At 33.9% G+C, this 18,997-nt stretch overlaps 1 protein-coding gene across 5 annotated transcripts in view; it reads left to right on the top strand.

Moving 5' to 3' along the window:
• FOXN2 (forkhead box N2) overlaps positions 1–18,148 on the top strand; it is a 58,875-nt gene extending 40,727 nt beyond the window's left edge. For all 5 annotated transcript variants that reach the window (XM_057743147.1, XM_057743150.1, XM_057743148.1 and 2 more), the window contains 4 exons: positions 2,883–3,007; positions 5,265–5,329; positions 12,045–12,113; positions 13,730–18,148. In XM_057743147.1, the coding sequence (XP_057599130.1) occupies positions 2,883–3,007; positions 5,265–5,329; positions 12,045–12,113; positions 13,730–14,253 (783 nt within the window). In that variant the 3' untranslated portion in view covers positions 14,254–18,148. The remainder of the gene's footprint in view (positions 1–2,882; positions 3,008–5,264; positions 5,330–12,044; positions 12,114–13,729) is intronic.
• The last annotated feature ends 849 nt before the right edge of the window (positions 18,149–18,997 follow it).

Below are 18,997 nucleotides of genomic sequence, written 5' to 3'. Positions count from 1 at the left end.
TTTTTTGGGGGGTACACCAAGTTCAATCATCTGTTTTTATACACATATCCCCGTATTCTCTCCCTTCCTTGACTCCCCCCCCTCGAGTCCCCCCCACCCTCCCCGCCCCAGTCCTCTAAGGCATCTTCCATCTTCGAGTTGGACTCCCTTTGTTATACAGCAACTTCCCACTGTCATCTGTTTTACAGTTGGTAGTGTATATATGTCTGTGCTACTCTCTCGCTTCGTCTGTTTCCCCTTCACCCCCCGCCCCCTCCCATACCTCGAGTTCTCCAGTCCAGTTCTCTGTATCTGCGTCCTTGTTCTTGTCACTGAGTTCATCAGTACCATTTTTATCTTCAAAAACATTTGTTAAGATTTAATATCAATAACTAGTGGAATAGAAACAAAAACATTTGCATGCTATTAGACTGGAAGAAACAGGAACAGTTTTTAAAACTGCAAAGAAAATGAACATAAAACGTAATAGTAGGGCTTCCTAGGTGGCGCAGTGATTGAGAATCCACCTGCCCAAGCAGGGGACATGGGTTCGATCCCTGCTCCAGGAAGATCCCACATGCTTCGGAGCAACTAAGCCAGTGCGCCACAACTATTGAGCCTGTGCTTTAGAGCCTGTGAGCCACAACTATTGAGCCCATGTGCTGCGACTACTGAAGCCCACGTGCCTAGAGCCAGTGCTCTGCAACAAGAGAAGCCACGGCAATGAGGAGCCTGCGCACCACAACGAAGAGTAACCCCCACTCACCGCAACTAAAAAAAGAAAGCCCACGCACAGCAAAAAAGACCCAACACAGCCAATAAAAATAACTAAATAAATAAACATTAAAAAAGAAAAGAAAAAAAAAAAACGTAATAGTAGTAGCCAATGTTTATTGAGTGCTTATTGTCTGGTAGGTGCTGTTCTATATATAGAGAGAGAGCATACTAATACACAGAGAACATAGACATTTTTCTAAAGGTTACACAGCTCTTAAGTGACAGAGCCAGGATTCCAAAGTAGGTATTCTCCCTCCAAGGCTTGTTTGTACTCTTAACTTCAGTACAAGTAGTGTTTTTTCTCTGGGGAAGTGGCATGAGTTTGCAGTTGGACCTCCTCTTTGCATGGCTGCGGGGTTCTGTATGTAAGCTGTGGGTAGATGTGGTACATTTGTAGGGATGTGCTTCTAGTCATACTGTTCAGAATGTATAGGTAGGGATGGATGTTCAGTTAAAGAAGTAGGAAAGATACGTCCTGAAGGAAGAGTTAGAAGGTGATCTTACAGCTCCTGAAGTCCTTTAGCTATTTAGTTTGACTAGCTCAACTAGAGTGTATGGCATTTGACCACATCCACTTAATTTTTTGTATAGCTGTGTTTCTTATACCCTTTATTTACTAGTTAATCTGTAATTGTCATTTGGATATCTTTTTAATTCAGGAGTTTATAAATTTCCAAGTTGTCAGAGAATTTTGTTGTTGGGATTTTTTTTTTTCTTTTTGTGCTAGACTGACCATTAAAGGGGAATTTATTGTTCTTCGTGGTGTAATCAAGGTCTGTAGTTTTTTCTGTTAATATTCGGAAAGTATATTCTACAAGAATTCATTAATTTCTCATAGATGTTCCACAGAACACCAGCTTCCTCAGATGTTTCCGGGGAGGAAGAGGTTCTGTGTCAAATAATTTTGGGAAACTACATAAATGGGTTTAATTAAAGCAGGACTGTTTAGGACCTTAATCTGCTAATATGTAGTGTGACCTTCTAAGAAGGAAAGAGGTAAAATATGTAGCATTTCTCAAACCTATTTGAAGGAATTATCTCATAGCCTGGCCTTTCCCCTTACACATTGGATCATTTTAGCGAGATTCTTCAGGTACGTTGTCCACTTAACCTTCCAGGTGAGCTGTTCCTTCATATCAGGGGAATTGTGGAGCAGGTGGGCCATTCTTTCAGGCACCTCCCATTTGCACTTTCTCAGGCACTTCTGTTTATATTTTCTCTAGTTTCCAGTAATCATACAAATTCTATTATTTTTAGATTCTAATGAGTATTTCCATGAAATCTGAGCTTGTGTGCCCATTACCATATTATCCAGACGTTCCTCAAATGTAACTTAACCATCTTGAGGGAAGGGATGATACTTCTTCCTCTTTTTTAGCTTTTACAGGAGTCTTTTCCATGCCTCAGTTTTTGACTTAACTACCCTTTGAGACTTTTGCCATCTTTTCATTAAATTGCTTGCTTTGAATTTAAACAGTGTAAATGGGAAACTAAACACTAGTGTTAATGCCATAAAAAATAAAGTTTTTTTGGATGCATCACCTAATGTCATATTATTTAGCACTTTGGGGGGAATGATACTACGCAATTTTTTCTTTTGTTTTTTCTTTAACAGTAATGATAATGGGTAACATATGTTGACATCTTAGCATGTGGAGGGCCACCTTGTACAGCCCTTCATGCTGTTCTCTGCACAGCTTGGTGTTGTATCATTTTCACAGACTGTGAGGTGAATGCCATGTCCTAGAGTTGTGCAGTCCTGTGGCCCTATGTGCCACACTGTGCAGAGTACTTTATGCATAATTTAATCCATAGAACAAACCTATGAGGTAGGTACTGTTATTATCCATACCTTACAAATAAGGGAACAATAGCCCAGAGAAATAGAGGTTAAAATGACACAGCAGGTAAATGGCAGAGCTGGGGCCAGGAACCCAGGCCGTCTGCCTCCAGGGCTTTTAGTCACATAGTGCATTCCTACCTAGCAAGTTTACTTCAACTTTTGCATTGTACTCAAAAGGTACTGTTAGGGTTTTTTCCCACACACATTTATTAAAAACATTGAGACACTGATTGTGTGTGTCTTAAAGTTCCAGGTTACTAATTCTTTATATATTTTATTCTAGGTTAATGGAAAAGGTTCCTTATGGTGTGTTGATCCAGAATATAAACCCAACCTTATGCAGGCACTGAAGAAGCAACCTTTTCCCTCAAAATCAACATTTTATACCCCTCCTGCATCGCCACAAAGGTACAGGATCTAACATGTAAATGTCAGTGGTGATATGTAAGATTTCATTATATGGGGTGGAGAAACTTAAAGTTGTAGTGTTTTGGTTTTTTAATTATATAGAGAATTATTTTTGGATAAGACATTAGCCGAAGGAATTTTTATAGTCTAACTTATTAGGAAACAGGATATTGGATAAGTGAGAACATAAATTCTGGAAAATGTAGTTAATATATTCTAACAAAACTCTAAAGACAGTGATAATATGATTTCAGGTATAACCTGAAACCTTTTTGTAAAGGTTAAATCATTTAAATTGTCTGCAGTATTAATGCTGACCTAAAGACACGGGAAAGTAAATTTAAAATTTTTTTAGATAAGGTGATTAAGTTTGTCATTGCAGCATTTTTATGTACATATTTATATTTCTTTTTCTATTTTAATTTTTTTTTCCTTCACAGCATGTTTAATATTTGAAAATTATGTTCATGTCTCAAATTTTTAAATATTGTCAAGTAAAATAATGCTTTGGAGTTTATTTGTTTTGTTTCTGCTGGTAAATATAATTATGATGATTTCCTTGGCTGTTGTTTTCTAACTCAGTGTTCAATAAATTGATCTTATAGCTTTCCCATTTTAAGTTGAATCTGAAAATGATGCAATGCCCTTAAATCTGATTGTTTCCTTTTCTTAAAGAAGCCTTCAAAATCTTTTTTTTTTTTTTAATTCTATCACATATATTCATTTGCATTGAAAATGACAGATTTTGTCAGAATACTTATAAGGGTAGTCTATAAAAACTTTTTAAAGCTTTTTAATAAAATAAATGGAAATTTTGAGACATACACAAAAGTAGGGAGAAAGAGTGAACTCCCATTTGCAACAGTTATCAACATTTTGTGTGTTTAATTTCTTAAAGTATTATTAGATAAATTTTAGAGGCGTGGTTGTAGCTGAGATACAGTTAAAAAACTTAATAAGACTAAAGTTGAAATGTCAGCAAAATATGTACATATATACTCATTGAGATTTTAAGCTTATTTACCATATTAGTAGATTAGAAGGATCATTGTAACAAGAATTGGTTTATCCTTATGAAATGAAACCTAAAAAAGACATTATCAGAGTTTATATTCTCATTGTTTGGGAGTTGATACCTTCTTTAATGTTGGTGCTTATGAGATGTCCTTGTTAAAAAAATAATAATAGTTTAGAAACTAATGGTAAATTCTACTGATGGTCCTTTCATGTTTTATTTAGCAATGTTATTTTTTATTAAAAATTAAATGAGAGAATTGGCATTTTTTTGCTTTACCATCAAAATACACTTTCCTGTGCCTTTGATGTGATGCATTTTCATGTTTATATTTTTTAGCTTTATCATATGTTTAATATGATTTTGTGGTTTAAAAACAGGTAGATGAAACAACAGCATAAAGATTATAATCTTTGTCTTTAAAACATCCCCTCAATATTTTTAGAAACAGTTTCTCTTTATGATTGTTTGGCAAAATGACAGTTCCATCTGACATGCGTTTGTGTAGCCATTTCATGTCATAATTGGTAAGTCTGAGAAAGAGAATGAGCTATAGTGTATGTAAAACTAAGAAATACACTTTTAATTTAGTTAGCAAGACAGATTTTTTTTAATACTATCACAAATTCCAAAGAAGAGAAATAGTTTGTCCCAAAAATGTTTTAATTTTTGGAATTTAAAAAAAAAAAAACAAAAAAACAAAACTACTGGTCTCTTTTCATGAATATAGAAAGTTTAATTTGATATCGATATTTTATGGATTAAATCAGGAACTTATCTTTTTTTTGTTATCACCATACAGTCTTCCTTAAACATGGTTTTGATAAACACTTTCTATAGTAACACCTGCATTAATATCATATCAAACTTAGGCATCCAATACAAAATCAAATGGTAACTATTATGTATTGTCTATTGTTCCAGGCATTTTAAATTTATTATTCTTATTTAATTATCACAGCAACCCTATGTGGGAGGTTTAATTATTCCTGTTTTACAGATGAAGAAACTAAAAGATTAATTATTTTGCCTAAGAACACCCAAATAGTTGTGATTTAAACTTGGATCTTATGCTCTTTCTGCTTTGGCAGATTCTTCCTAAACTGAATAGTGTTAGCAAAGAAAACAAGGTAAAAATAGTTTTTTTTTTATTGTACAAATTAGTTGTATTTGTAACTAAGTTCGGTAAAACGCAAAATAAAGATTTTTTATAAATACGCTTGTCTTCTCTCTATTTTTCAGTGGTTCTTTATCACCTCACTACTTAAGCTCTGTACTCAAGCAGAACCAGGTGCGAACTCTCAAAGGTATGTGAAAAATCAGTATTTTAAATCATAGAAACTCAGGTCAAAAATCAGAATTTTTGTTTAGTTATTTTTTAACTATAAAAGTATATGTTCATTGTAGAAGTCTTAGAAAATAAAAGCATTTATAGAAAAGAAACTAAAACTTACCCTTTATTCTGCTATTAACTTTTTATTTGGGATATACTTGATGTACAATATATAAGTTTCAGGTGAACAACATAGTGATTGACAATTTTTTAAGGTTATACTCCATTTATTCTCACTATAAAATATTGACTGTATTCCCTGTGTTGTACAGTGTATCCTTGAAGCTTATTTATTTTATACATAGTAGTTTGTCCTCTTAATCCCCTACCCCTATCTATCTTGCCCCTCTGCTGTTAAAATTTTAATATAATTACTTTGGTCCTTTTTATGCCTTACACATGAGTAGATATGTTTGCATGCAGGCACATACACGCCCACCTCCCCCACACACTTTTTCTCCACTGGAGGTTATACTGCATATACTGTTTTATATCCCTGTTTTCATTGCCTTTTATGTATACTTTTCCTCAAAAATAGGGAAATACTTCTTAGTAATGCCATCAATAGAGAATTATCTTTACAAGTCTGTCAGACTAGAATAGAGGTTGACAAACTATGGCCCATAGGCCAAATCTGACCTGCCACCTGTTTTTGTATGGCCTTTGAGTTAGGGATTGTTTTACATATTTCTTTTATAGGCTAAGTGTAAAGAACTATAATTAGGAAGAAAGCAATAAGTTTACTTTTAGAATTTTATAGACTTTTGAAAAGTAGATCAAAATTCTGAATTAGTAGTTTTTCCCCCTACTCATAGTTAATATTATAAGTTAGTGATGTATCAACATAAGTTTTCCTAGCATTGTTGTTTTGGAGCCTACAGATGTTTCTATGACCTTTATTTTATTTTATTTTATTTGCATTAAAAAAAAATTTTTTTTTCTATGACCTTTAAAAATAAAAATTCTCAGACTAAAAGCCGTTCTGTGTATCAGAGACATTTTAGCTCTTTAGAACTACACTAAGCCAAGCCTAGGATGATGATAGGCTGTAAAAATAAGGGAGGGAAAGAGTGTGAAAAAGCTTAAGAAGACTGCAAAGAAGTTAAGTGGATTGGGAGTCTGCTTCAGATACTGTTGTGACAACATAAGGCAAGTATCCGTTGTCCTGTTAACTACATGAGTAAATGTGCTCTCTTTACATTTAGGTATTGCTGAAACTTCCTTTATCTTTTTATTACCTCAGTAAGTTCTGACCCTTAGTCTTTTAAGCTTAGTTCATATACACATTTTGAGAACATTTTCTCTTTTGAATTCTGGGGTTTATTTAGAATTTCTTCTTGCTCGTTTTCTATTCCATTCAAATTCTGCTTCTTCCTTTGGCAAGCAGCTTCCACAACTAGATCACAGGTACCTGTCCTCATCTAATGAGTTTACATATTATCCATCATCTCCCCAGTGCTGCTAGCACCTTACTTCCCTCTATCTCTGTCATTGTGAGTCTTAGGCCCATTCCGCTACTAGTAATTAATTCCCTTGGTGAGAGGGTGGTTGGCATTCTAAATTAAAACAAGCGCAAGTCTGTCCTGGAATAAAATATAAAATTTTCATGAGTTTCAAGAAGAAAACGTAATACCACACAAAAACTTAAGAAGATTTAAAATTAAATCATGTATGCTCTAGCACATATTCATAGACTTCTGAGGAAATCTGCTTTTTCATAACCCTTTATATTATTTCTAGGGAAAAGTTTGAAAAATACAACAATAAATCGATTAAACATTCAACTGTTTATTCTACAAGTACTTGTTCAGTTCCTCCATTGTGCCAAGCACTGAACTGGGTGCTTTGGGATAGGCAGAGATGAAAGAGACCCAGGACCTACTCTCAGAAAACATACAGTTTAATTGAAGAAAGTTGACTAGAATTAAGCAGAGTACACTGGAGAAAAGGAAGTGGTGTCAAATTAAGTTTAGAGGTAGGTCAGGAAAGCCCTCTTAGAGAGGAAGGTGTGCTTCAGCTCTGGGCCTCAAAAGTTGGGAAGATACTTGACTTTGGGTAGAGGTTTGCTGGAGGACAGTTGCTGGGAATTGCAGGTTGGTAAGTATGGCTGAAACGTATGAGCATAGAAGAGGCCCAGGTAGCTTCCGTCCAATAGCTATAGATATGATCATTTGGCGCAGGCAAGGCAAATAAAGAAGTTTAAACAGGCATTCGCCAAAACAAGGAGAGCTTATTTAGCATAATGAGTTTGAACTTCTTCCTATAAACTATTAGTTCGCATTGAGTTCCTAACTATGGTGTTTCGCATGCATTATTTCATTTAATCCTTACAACAACTCTTTGAAGTATTGTTACCCTCTCTTACAAATAAGGAAACTGAACTTTGGAGAGATTAAGTAACTTTCTCAAGGTCACACAACTAGTAAATGGTATAGAAGGAACTCTGATTTCAGAGCCTGCACTCCTACCAGTATGAGGCATTGGAGGAACTGTTGAAGGTCTTTAAAGAATGAGGTGATGTTGTCAGTTTTGTGTTTTGTGAAGGTCACTGAAATTTCATTGTTGGCTCCAATATTAGAATTCAATATGAGATTCATCTGTCACTTCATAGAATTATCTTTTTTAAAGTCTAATCTTTTTTGCTTATCTTGCCAATAGTGATGTTACAGTATTGTATAGCAGGCACCAGGAGGCACAGGAATCTTCTAGTGAGATAGCAAAACAAAACTTATTTTTGTCAATATTTTGACTTGGTGTGGGTTTAATGTAAATTTAATCTGTTTAAAAATATTTATTGAGTGCGCTTGTGGGCTAGGCACTGTTCTAAGCACCAAGGATATATCAGTGAACAAAAAAGACAAAAATAGAACTATATTCTAGTTAGTAAATATTAGTATATATACTTAAGCACTAGCATACTGCAAGGAAATATAAAATTTAGTCAGTTGCTATTGCATATCTGTATGCCAGGTTAGTTCTTTATCTCTGCTGCCCAATGTGGCCTCTTTTTCTTTGGACTTACCATGTAATTTCAGGGCATATGCCTGCCAGTAGCTCAGGGTCACATCCTTACAGCTCCTGATTACAGAAGGAAGAAGTGTCCTTTCTAGTTTCAATTTGAAAATCTTGGGTAGGGTTAGATGAACAGACTGATACGGTGGAGTTATAGTTTAGGGACTAAGTCAAATCTAAGTTCAAATTTAAGGTTACAATTTAGCATAATATGTATCTTAATTAAAATGAAAGTAAACTGGTGGTCCAAGCAGCTTAAAGTATTAGTAATTTATTGAAATTGCACTCCTACTTCTTTAGAGAATCACGAGAAACAGCTTCTCTGTTTGGATGCTCTGTAAATGTGTATATTGGTTTTGATAAAGACAGTAAATCCTAGTATAATTATTACTTAGCTTATAACCATTTAAATTCTTCCTCTATGGTTCTCATATCATTCCTTAAGCAAATGGACTGAGAATCAGATAATAGAAACTTATTTTTCTTATTATAACCCTCACTTGCACTAGTTAAAACTGATGTCTTTTTAATTTTTTCCTCAATTATTTTTAATAATTTCTTAGCATCAAGGCTAAGAAAATATAAACCAGGAGGTATAAATGAACACTTTTGACAGATTTATTTGAACCAGTTATTAAATCAGTAGCATACTTTGAATCCCAATCAGAACTACGAAGTATATAAAGGGAAATAATATGACTTTTAACTAAGTTGTTTTATTTAATTCACTGCTTTGATGGCTCACATGGCTCTATGACTGTAAGCTGGAAGTGAGCATATACAAAGACTTTATGAAGGAACCAAATTTTCATTCTTCATGAACTGAGTATGTTAGATAATATAGCTGATAGTATGTTTATTAAAAACACAGAGCCAGCTTTAAAATAGCATAAAGTACTTATTAGTGAAAAAAAAGCATTGTGAAGTCTTCTCAGTTGTGACAATAAACAAATAAGTTAATTTTAATACCAAAACCGATTTGGTACTATAAATAAAAATTGTTTGTAAGGTCTATGCAGGCAGTTTATGTTGTTTTTTGTTCCAAGAAGTTCAAGATTGTACTTTGTACAAATCATTGATGATCAGGTGTTCTTGATTACTGAGTGTCTGGGATCATTTCTCTGGTGCTTATTTTAACATTGAAGTTAAACATTTTTTTGACTTAATTGGCAAGACATGGGAAGCATACTTAGCAAATGTTCTAAACCAAACAAATCAGATGTAGATAAAATCCTTTTGCAAAGAAGTAATTTCATGTGGGAAAATTCAAATTAATTTGCCTATAACAAATTCCTACAAGAAGGGTATTTAAGGATATTTAAGGAAGAGTATTTAAGGGTATTTCCAGTCATTCTACTGTTATAGAAAGAGTACCTAATTTTGTTACTATTTTAAGGAAAGAAATGCTTTTCATGCAGCTTTCTTATTTCATCAGGATAAGTCTCTTAATCAGTTTTCTTTAGTTTTTAGGTATTATATTTCAGAAATATGACTCCTTGAATTGCAATGGAAGTTTACTATAAGAGATCAAGTTAGCTGTATACTAACTTTTAGGTTATACAAACTATAGAGATAAACAAATTTTTTAAATTAAGAATGTTTTGTACGTGCTTCATTTATAAGATTAATAAATTTCCTGAAATTGTTTCCTCATTATAATGCGTTTCAGTATTAGAGTCTCTCCCTCACCATCACTCCCCCCACCCCCAGCCTTTTTTTTTTTTTTTTTTTAAATACAGTTGGAAACAAGGTAGATATGTAATTATTTCATGGAGCAGGAGTCTCTCTGTCAGTGTAATGCCATGCAGATTGTGCCCTGCACAAGGACACCTGGCTGAGACAATGAGTGGGCTTTGAAATCAGCCCACACTCCAGTCCTCCAAGCTGTGTGCCTTGGTATAGGGAAGCATTCACCTGGAGACAAGTTGCTTTTTTTTCCCAATTCACACAAAGATACAAATGGGCTATAGCTGTACCTTTTTTCTTCAAAGACATGTTAGAATACTGAACTCTATCATATTGTAGTCAGGTCTCATTCTAAAAGATAGGAATTGGAGAGGTCTTTGTTTTGCTAGCCACTGCGGCTGTGGCATGTGGGAATTCTTTTTAACTTGCTGTTTTTTTCTGCCTGAAATGCTTTTCCTTTGGATATCTTCATGGTTTCGTTCTCTCACCTCCTGGAGGTTTTTGCTCAGCTATTATTACCTTTCCTCGAAGCCTTTCCTAACCTCTGTATTTAAAATTGCAACCACCTTTCCCCACATTTTCTGTCTCTCTTCCCCCTTAATTCTTCTCCCTAGTGTTTTTCCCTCTCTGATATGCTGTATTTTCTTGTGTTCTGAAAGGTTAGGGATTTTCCTGTTTTGTTCTCTGCTATATTCTCTCAGCCTGGAATGATGTCAGCCTCATAAGAGGACACTCGATTTATTGAATGAACAACAGAATAGAGAATTTCCAGGATACTCTGTAATTTTCTGCAAAATTTCCTACTCAAATTATAGATGCTTAATAAGTATTAAGGGATGATGGTAGAGTACAAATTGAAGGCCTGGGTTCTGGAGGTAGACTGCCCAGGTTGAAATCCCACCTGTGTGGTTCCTAGACACCCCTCTTTGTCCATTTTCTCATCTTTAAGATGGAAACACTAATAGCACCACATCATAAGCGTGTGAGGATTAGATGAGTTAATAATACTTAGAACATACCAAGGACTTGGTAATTTGGTGATAATCAGCTTAATCTAAGGAAAGGAGGAAGGACAAAGATTAATATATTCTTCACGCATTTATCAAAGACCTGCTGTTTGTTCCAGGCATTGTGGAGCATAGAGGATAAGATATGATTCCTTTCTTAAGGAAACTGACAGTCTAATTGGGAAGACATTCGTCTAGAGACTCTGATTCATGAGATCACGTTTTATTCAAGGGAAAAGAGTATAGTATTATGTGCTCCTTCATAGCAACAATCTTCTGATTTACTTAAGCCTGTTTATTAAGGTCAATAACATTTCCTGCCTTCTTAGAGTTTATGGTCAAGATGAGGAGAAAGCAAGTCACTGTCCTCATGGCTTTATTATCTAAAATAACTTTATAATTAGATATTATAAGTAAAATGCAAAACTTTAGGGTAATAAAAATTTTCCACCTTTGAGATAGAAATGGAAGGTTTCATATCTGAGTCTTGTTTTAAGCTTACCCTTTGTAATCTAAAATTTATAAACATTTTCTAACTTATCCTTCACATTTTAGATTATACCATTTTACTTTTAATTCAAACTAACAGATCGCCAAGATAGAGAGGAACTTTTAGTACAAAAGTAGATGTGAGAGCATAATGACATCTGGAAGAGAACCTGCTGATTTTACCAGCCTTTTAAAGCCCAGTTTTCTTTGAAATATCCATAATTATGTTTGAGCTCTTGAGTATTATATAAATCTGTAACACTTGTAGGCTTGTATATAACTGTGACTAAAGACAGTACTAATATTTTTGTGTGTTCTTAGCTAATTTAATCTGTTTAAGGGCAGTCCTTATTGAAATGCAGGTCCTGTTCTTATTTTCATTGTGAATAATTAGAGAACTTTCATTACCTCTAGTACCTCTCAGTTCTCCTTTATAATAGCCTCTCTTTTATAAAGAACATTAACATTAATATTATCACTCTTTCCCTTTTTCAGAATCTGATATTGATGCTGCCACTGCAATGATGCTTTTAAATACTTCTATAGAACAAGGAATTTTGGAATGTAAGCAATCATGCTTTTCTTTTTAAAAAACATTTTTGTGAGTGCCTTTCAAATATCATGCAAAATATTTCAATATTACAGGCAAAATTACTTCTTTCTAATTAGATTGTGTTTTCATCTGAATAACTTAGTTTCTGTTCTATTATATTTTAATTTATGTGAGCAATTGAGAGATTGTGGTTAATGCTGTGTTAGATCTTGTTACATTGACCAAGAAATGAAGAAATAAATAGCATATTTAGAAATTAAGCTTGAAGATTTAAAAGTAAAAATGAAAGCTATGAATAAAAAAACAGAAAAGTATGTTTATAACCTTGAAATGGGAAAGACCTTCTTTGAGATACAAAGTGTGCGGAATTCACAAAAGCTGTGTAAATTTAATTAAACATCAAAATTTTAGAATTTGACAACAGCAGGTATCTTTAAGAAAACTAATACAAGCGTAACACTGGGACAACGTATTTCTTCACTGTATATAACAGACAAAGGAATAATATTGAGTATATATATGTATATAAAAAGATTTTATAAGTAAGAAATAAGAAAGTTCAACAGAAAAGTCAGCAAAATATATGAATAGGTGGGCCTCAGAGGAGGAAATATATAGATGGACAACACATTTGAAAAGATGCAGCTTCTCTAGAAATCAGGGAGATGCAAAATGAAACAATATTGAGATACTATCTTTTTGTCCATGAGATTATGAAAAATTAAAATGATTGAAAGTATTAGGGGTTAAGTGTAGGAACTGGGTGTTGTCATACACTGTAGCATGTAAATTGGTACAACCATTTTGGAAGGAAAGTTGGAAATACCAATTAAAATTTAAAATGTATCTATTCTTTTACTTAGTAATTCTATTTCTTGTTATCTCCCCGAAAAATATTGTGTATGTGTTTTTGTTTTTAATCATCATTTTTTTAAATAATGGCTTTAATTAATTAATTAATTAATTAATTTTTGCCTGCATTGGGTCTTCTTTGCTTCGCCCGTGCTTTCTCTAGTTGTGAGTGGGGGCTACTCTTCGTTGTGGTGTGCAGGCTTCTCATTGTGGTGGCTTCTCTTGTTGCGAAGCAGTGGCTCGAGGCATGCGGGCTTCAGTAGTTGTGGCTTGCAGGCTCTAGAGTTGTGGCGCACGGGCTTAGTTGCTCCGTGGCATATGGGATCTTCCCAGACTAGGGAACCCGTGTCCCCTGTATTGGCAGATGGATTCTTAACCATTGTGTCACCAGGGAAGTCCTGTGTATGTGTTTAAGAAATGACATGTAGAAGGATTTTCATTGCAGTATTATTTGTAATAGTGAAAAATTGGCAACAACCTAAATATCAACAAGTAAATGGTTAGCTAACCAGTGGCACATTGATATTGAGGCATTCTGTGCATGTAACTCAGAGTAATTACATTTTCCATGGAAAGGTTAAGGCATACCATTAAGTGGTTTAAAAAAATGTTTCAGATTAATACCTACAGGATGATATGGTGTGCATAAAATTTAAAAACCCACAAAACATTACCAATCTAAAGCACTTATTCAGGAGTGATATAGTAGTTTTAAATGGCCTGTTTCTGCAGTCAGATGCATTTGATTTATTGATGGAAGCTTTATTTTCCACAGGTGAGAAGCCTCTTCCTCTTAAAACAGCAATGCAAAAGAAGAGGAGTTATGGCAATGCATTTAATCATTCCAGTGCTGTGCGTTTGCATGAGAGTGATTCTTTAGCCACCAGCATTGATCCAAAAGAAGACCACAATTACAGTGCAAGTAGCATGGCAGCGCAGCGTTGTGCATCCAGGTCTAGTGTGTCTTCCCTGTCTTCTGTGGATGAGGTATATGAATTTATCCCAAAGAGTAGCCATGTAGGAAGTGATGGCAGCGAAGGATTTCACAGTGAAGAAGATACAGACGTTGATTATGAAGATGATCCTCTTGGAGACAGTGGCTATGCATCACAGGCTTGCGCAGATACCTCTGAAAAAGGGCAGCCAGACAAAAAGATGCGGAAACAGTCATGTCAAGAAATTGATGAGGAGCTCAAAGAGGCAGCTGGATCTCTGCTCCACCTTGCTGGAATTCACACATGTCTAGGTTCCCTAATAAGTACTGCAAAGACACAAAATCAAAAGCAGCGGAAAAAATAGAAATACTTGCTAGTGTGAAATTATTTTTAAATGTGGCAATACTCTTCTACTTAATTCTTTACAAGGGATATCAAAGCCATAATGGACTTCTTTTGTTTTAGGGTGGGGGACGGGTGCTAATTACTTGTTTATTTCAAAACTTTTTGTTTGTTTTTTAAATTTTTATGAAATAATTGCTGTTAGGATCATGCCCAATCATAAATATGATGTGAAGTCCTAAAAGCATAATTTTTGTGATAAATGTCTCCAAGATTTGGAAATTTTATGTAAAAAAAAATCCCCAGCCTCTGTCTTCAACTTGTAGGGAAAATTTTTTATTCTGTTAATATGTCCAAATGTAAAAATTGGCAACTCTGTAACATATTTTTTTCATTTTCTTTTCCAATCTATAATTAACTATTTTTGCTGATTCAGCTAAAAATTTTGCTGCTTTCTTTCTCGCATATTCCTCTCTTGACACATTCAGTCCAGTAGGATGAGATCTGAATTTTTTATTTTGTGTTAATTTTTGTTTTTAATTATTCTTTGTTGACACATGAGCAAAGTTGATAATAAATTGGCAAAGATCCTAGATGTCTAGAAAGTTTCCTTTGGATACATAGGCAGAGAATATAGCAAAAATTCAAAGATTTAGAAAAGGCAATTTTATGATGTCATTTCATCTAAGAACACTCCAATTCCTATTACAATATTATCTTTGAAATTTTTTAACTTCCCAGATATTGCATAGCCTTTATTGGAGCCATTTGTTCTTTCTTAAAGTGCTTTGCATCCGTCGTTTAAATTGTAGCCACTAGCTGTCTTTGTTGAGGAGAAACTGTCCAATGAGAGGATATAGCCATAGAGTATATTAGGGAGTTAACACCCATTTTGGCACACTTTTGCAATAAGAAGATCTTTCATTTGCTTGTTAAATGTGCTGCATTCTGAGAATCTTGTAGTATGAATGGAGTGTAATCTAATATAAACATTTTGAATACGTGTTACTTATGTCATCATAAATAAAGGTAGATCATTTAGGAAAAAGCTTCTGTCCAAGCTTTGTATGAATTAAATTTGTATGTGCACCCAGTTAAGTTAAAGGATTTAACAAAACTATTGAGACAAAATGCCTTCATGGATTTCAAAATTCATATAAAATTAATATTAAATCTTATATAATGCATCCCTTTGAGGAGGCAATATAATACCTATTATGTGCCATTAAATCCACGCTGAAAGATTTTGTTAATGTTCCAAATGTGTATTGACCAAGACCTTTTTCAGTATTTGAACAAATCTGCTTGTATGATACATTTTTTTCATATCATTTATATAGTTTGACTATATCATTCAGGAAGAAAAAGGGATACTAATAAAACTAAACTTATTCACTGTATATTTTTTTACAATGGCAGAAGCAACTTTCCAAAAGTTCAGTCTTTTCTCATGCTACATCCTGTTCATAGACAATAACCTTGTTTTTGTTTTCTGATAATTTCATATATACATAATACATATACATACAGGAGCTCGCGATTTTAGTTTGTTACTTTAAGCTGCTTCTGTGACGATAAAACATTTTCTTGGATTTTTTAAAACAGACAGATATTGTTATTTTAACTTGTAGAGTTTATTTGGGCAAAACTGTCAAATGAGAAGTATAATGAAAATGTCTTTTTCAGTTGGCAAGACTTTAAGCCAGGTATAGCAACATTAATATTATTTGTCCTGTTTCCATGATAATTGTAATTGAACCTGGATAGCCAAATTAATAGAATCAGTGCTTTTGAAAAATAGTAATCTTTCAATTTGTTGATGATGAATAAGTATGCAGGATGAGGTTTTGGATTTTTTGTTCTTCATATATGTCACATCTGCTACAGAAAGTGGCTAACCCAAGTTAACATCTTTTACTGTAGACAGTGAATATAACACCAGAAATTGTTTCTGCCACAGTATAAGTGGTACACAGATTATAAAATCATTTTAATAACAAAATATTTCTAAGCTATTTACTGTGGCCCTCTGGGTAGACCTTATTAACAGTGTTTTAATGATCTGGTTCCAGTTTATTTTGTTCAACTGAATTTCTGTACCACAAATGTTCTCTCTGGTTCTTGTCCATTAGATAATTAGTCTTTGTAAAGGAAAATGATGTGAGATAAGGAGGGGGAAAGTGGTTCTCAGGTCAAATAGAGATCTTCAAAGTTACTTTTGTCTTATAAATAACAGTAACTCTTTAAATTTGATTTTCTCTCCCTGTTCATATACTCTTCATGTACACAGATTTAAAAGTTAAAAGTTCTGTTCATCACTAGTGAGGTCAATAAACGTTCACACTGAAGCCTAACAGGAAGAAGTTAAAGGATATTTTATATTGAATTCTTCTGTAGAATTCAGTGCATCACTTTCCACGTGCTGACTTTACCAAGGCAGTTATTTTTAAGGGGAAGAACGTTTTTAATTATGGTCCCCCCATTATTACTTCCACAGACATGATCCCATTCCTCAGGTGTGTTGAGAGAGAAGCATGAAAAGCATGGCTCATAACCACCCAATTAAGGAAAGTCATTTCAAGTCCTATGGACTGGAAATTGGATTTCTAAGACTATATTACTAGCAAATTTTACTGTAATAAAAACAACTTGGCAATCCTGGAGATGTTTTATATTTTAAAACCGTGACTTAAGCTAACATATAATTTGCCTTGCATCAATATAAATTGTTACAACCAATTCCAGTTTATAAAAGATCCCTAGTAGAAGTTTTAACAATCTTCATCTATCACATCCCAAATAGAATCAGTGTTTCATGAATATATATTTTTGAGATTTACTTGTGCAATATATTACTAAATTTGTTCATGTTTTGTTTTACTTTTCAAATTCAGAGAAAGAAAATATTACACGGAGACAGTAATTATTGGTGGATCACCTCCTTTTTTCCACCTTTGAGCCTTTCCTGCCCTCCTTATAACCAACATGATTTATCTTAACTTAGATTCCTTTGTATATAGTAAAGTTTAGAATATATATATATTTTTTTCCTTTGCTACTTTCTGAGGCATTATGTAAAGGGTTATACTAGGTGGTCGATTAAGTATATGTTAGCACGAATTCAAAACTAGAGAAAGTGTTAAGGGGGGAATGTGTGTGTCTTGGTAGACCAGGAGGCCTTTCCCAGCAATTTAAGCAACAGATGTGAATACTTCACAAAGCTGTGAAGACTATTGTCTTAAATAAACTGCAGTAACTTAACAACCTTTTGTGGCGACCATAGCATTTAATTAAGAAAATGTGGGGCTTTCTGGTTTACATATATTCTATAGTTTTTTGTTAGTTTGAAATGTAAGCTTTGATTTAAACAAAGTTTGCTTCAGTATGTTAATGATGTAGTCAAAATATTTATTGAAAGACGAAGTAGAGTATTTTAATGTTATACCTGCCATTTTTTTTTTAAAGCACATTTTTTCCATCTAACTGCCGGTGCCATTGTCAAAACTTGTTTTTAAAATTGTTGTACATTTCTTATGAAACTAAGTGCTTAATTTTAAAGTATTATGTTGCCATTATATAGTGTATTAAAAATGTATAATTGCCAATTCATTGTAACTATTATTTATTTTTAAGTGAAAGTATAAGAATGCTTTGATTCAAGAAATTTGAGTTATTAAACTGTGTCCTTATCCTCTTTTCTAATGTAGCATAAAAATTACCCTGAGTTTGAGTTATAACTGCCAGTAAGTAGATGACCAGTCCAAGTGAACGAACCACTTCTCAGTTGCCAGTCTTTGCTCATATTAAAAACAACTTAACAAATGTTTAGTTTTTGTATCTAATTTCTGATTATTAAATTGTTTATAAAGTTTATTTTTACCAAAGAGATGCAATTCATTATGATAAAGTATTACAGAATAAACCTTGTTTTATAACATTTTTGTGCTTTCTCTGTCCTTTGGGGGTTGGTAATGTAAATATAGGTGGTTCATACTCCTGCATGCACGCATGTGCGTGCACGCGCACGCACACACATGCACACACACACACACACAGTTTCTATTCCAATGTTACGAAGTTGGAGTCATATAGATGAAAAATAAAAGTTTTAATTTAGGAATTTTTTTAAAGGCTGTTATTTGAAAGTACTGTTTTTCCTGCTTTTTGCATGTCATTTTAATCATTGAAAAGTAGTGTGAATTACATTATTCTCTTCCTAAAGTTGAACTTCTTTTCCTATTCGTATATATGAGATATTTTGAAATATAACTGAGAAAAATTGAGTAGAATATGTAATTATTAAGACTGTTTCTGAGAACTCCCTGGTGTTCCAGTGTTTAGGGCTGTGCTCTCATTGCTAAAGGCCTGGGTTCAGTTCCTGGTAAGGGAACTAAGATCCCAAAAGCCTCACAGAGCGGCCAAAAAAAAGACTTTCTAAGTACAGTTGACCCTTGAACAACGTGGAGGTTAATTCACATGTAACTTGTATTCAGCCCTTTGTATCTTTGGTTCCTCCATAAAGACAGACTCAACCAACCATGGACTGTGTAGTATTGTAGTACTTACTATTGAAAAATATCCAAGTATGAGTAGACCCTCGAAGTTCAAACCCCTCTTGCTCAAGGGTCAACTGTACAGTGCTTTTACTTCAAAAATACCTGTAATACCACCTGTTTAAAAATTGGGGCATCCATTGTAAAATGGAATAATGTACAACCAATACCTTGATTTTAATTCCTCCCGTCACTTCTTTGAAGTTTTGTGCT

This window comes from Hippopotamus amphibius, chromosome 7 (assembly GCF_030028045.1).
Source record: "Hippopotamus amphibius kiboko isolate mHipAmp2 chromosome 7, mHipAmp2.hap2, whole genome shotgun sequence".
Classification (NCBI taxonomy): domain Eukaryota; kingdom Metazoa; phylum Chordata; class Mammalia; order Artiodactyla; family Hippopotamidae; genus Hippopotamus; species Hippopotamus amphibius.
Note: the sequence above shows the minus strand (reverse complement) of the source record. Positions and strands in the feature narration are given on the sequence as shown.